This window comes from Petaurus breviceps, unplaced genomic scaffold, assembly GCF_028583685.1.
Source record: "Petaurus breviceps papuanus isolate PSGF00001 unplaced genomic scaffold, PetGlider_PUasm1.0 225, whole genome shotgun sequence".
NCBI lineage: Eukaryota > Metazoa > Chordata > Mammalia > Diprotodontia > Petauridae > Petaurus > Petaurus breviceps.
Genome location: NW_027185889.1, coordinates 11128038 through 11129771, shown reverse-complemented (window position 1 = coordinate 11129771; position 1734 = coordinate 11128038). Strand labels below are relative to the sequence as shown.

General features: G+C 64.9%; 1 protein-coding gene across 1 annotated transcript in view; it reads left to right on the top strand.

Moving 5' to 3' along the window:
* The first annotated feature begins 750 nt into the window (after positions 1–750).
* CCER1 (coiled-coil glutamate rich protein 1) overlaps positions 751–1734 on the top strand; it is a 1589-nt gene continuing 605 nt past the window's right edge. The window contains exon 1 of the mRNA XM_069095081.1: positions 751–1733. Within this exon, the coding sequence (XP_068951182.1) occupies positions 751–1733 (983 nt within the window). The remainder of the gene's footprint in view (position 1734) is intronic.

Below are 1734 nucleotides of genomic sequence, written 5' to 3'. Positions count from 1 at the left end.
CTCTCTGAGAATACTCATACAACCCCTAGTTCTGCGGCCGAATCTCGGCCTCACACACTGGGAGCACAACCCAGCCCTCTGATTGGCTGTTGCCCGGAGTAACCAGGGACGCTGTGGGCACGCGGGGCCCCCGGCCGGTATTTGAAGCAGCTCGGGCCCCGCGCTCCCCTCAGTCCGGCCTGGACCGGCGACCACACTGGCACCTGAGCTGAGAGAGAGGGTGCAGCAAGGTAACGCGCTCCCCGGACCACCCCCAATCCCCTCCCCCGCGTTACTGCGGAGACGGGTTTGTGCGGGAACAAGGAGCGGGGCTCACAGCGCGTAGCTCACCAATAAACTCCCCTCCCCCCACCATCCTTACTCAGCCCCCCTGTCCCACCCACCCACCCATCCATCCATCCATCCATCCATCCATCCATCCATCCATCCATCCATCCATCATCTATCTATCCATTCATTCATCCATCACCTAGCCTGGGAGAAGCAACTTCTCAAGTGCGAAGTCGAAAGAAAGAAGGCAAGAATTTTGGAGAGAAGACGAGACCACAGAGGGCAGGCACACGCGGCGGGCAAGAAGCGTCAGCAGCAGAGGAGAGAAGGAGGCGCGAGGTGCGTGGGGACCCTGCGACACAAGTGCCACCCAAGATCTTCGGGAGCCGACCCCTCCTCGCCCAGTGGTCCCGCTCTAGCAGGGGGGGAGTCCTCCAGCATACTCTACAGTCTTCTACGTGACAGCTGTGCGAAGAAGGCATGGCCCTGGCCCTTGACCGACGGGCGGACCCACTGAACCTCGGAGGCGGATGGGCCTCCTCGCCTTTCCCTCCTTGGTCCCCGTGCCACAGACGACGGAGGAGCACCGCGATGTCCCGACGGCGACACCGTTCCGGCCCCAAGCTGGAGTACGAGGAGCTGCGAAAGCAGGCGAAGCACCAGAATGCCCCGGGCCCACCATGGCCCCATACGCAGCGGCGCCCCGAGCGTCCGGCCAGCCTCAGCTGCTGGGGTCCCGGGGGCTGCTGGACCCCGGGCCCGTGGCGTTGCCCGCCCGTGGAAGTTTGGAAGCCGCCGGGCCGTGTGCAAGTGGTTCGAGTGTACGGACTGGGGCCTCCCTGCCCATGCTGCTGCTCCTGCTGGAGCGGGCCGGACAAGCCGGGCCCGGGGCGACTCTACCGCAAGAATAAGAAGAAGCGCTGGGGGAGGAAGGGCCGCGGAGTGCGGCGTGGCCATCCCCGCGGTCCACTGCAGAACAACCCGCCCGTGGACCTGAGCGCCCTGCTGCGCCCAGTAAACCTGTACGGCCGTCGGGCGCCCGGCATGCGCGCCCCGCGCAACACCACGCAGTTCATCATGAACCAGGTCTACGAGGACATGCGCATGCAGGAGAAGCAGGAGAGACAGCAGGAGGCCCTGAGGGCCCGACAGGCCGCTGCCGCAGCGGGGCAGGAGCCAGGAGCCGCGGCTGCTGCTGCCCACCCAGAAGGCAGCGGTGCGCTCCAGTCCGTGCGCAGCCGAGAGGAGGAAGACAGGGAAATGCAGCTACTGCAGGAGACCTTCTACAGCTTCGTCCAGAATCAGCTGTACTGCCTCGTGCCCAGTCCCGCGGCCGCCGCCGACGAGGACGAGGACGAGGATGAAGATGAAGATGAAGGTGAAGGGCACGTGCTCCGCCTTTCTCTGCAAAGGGAGCGGATTGAGGAGGATGGGGAAGAAGAGGAGGAGGACAATGAGGAGGAG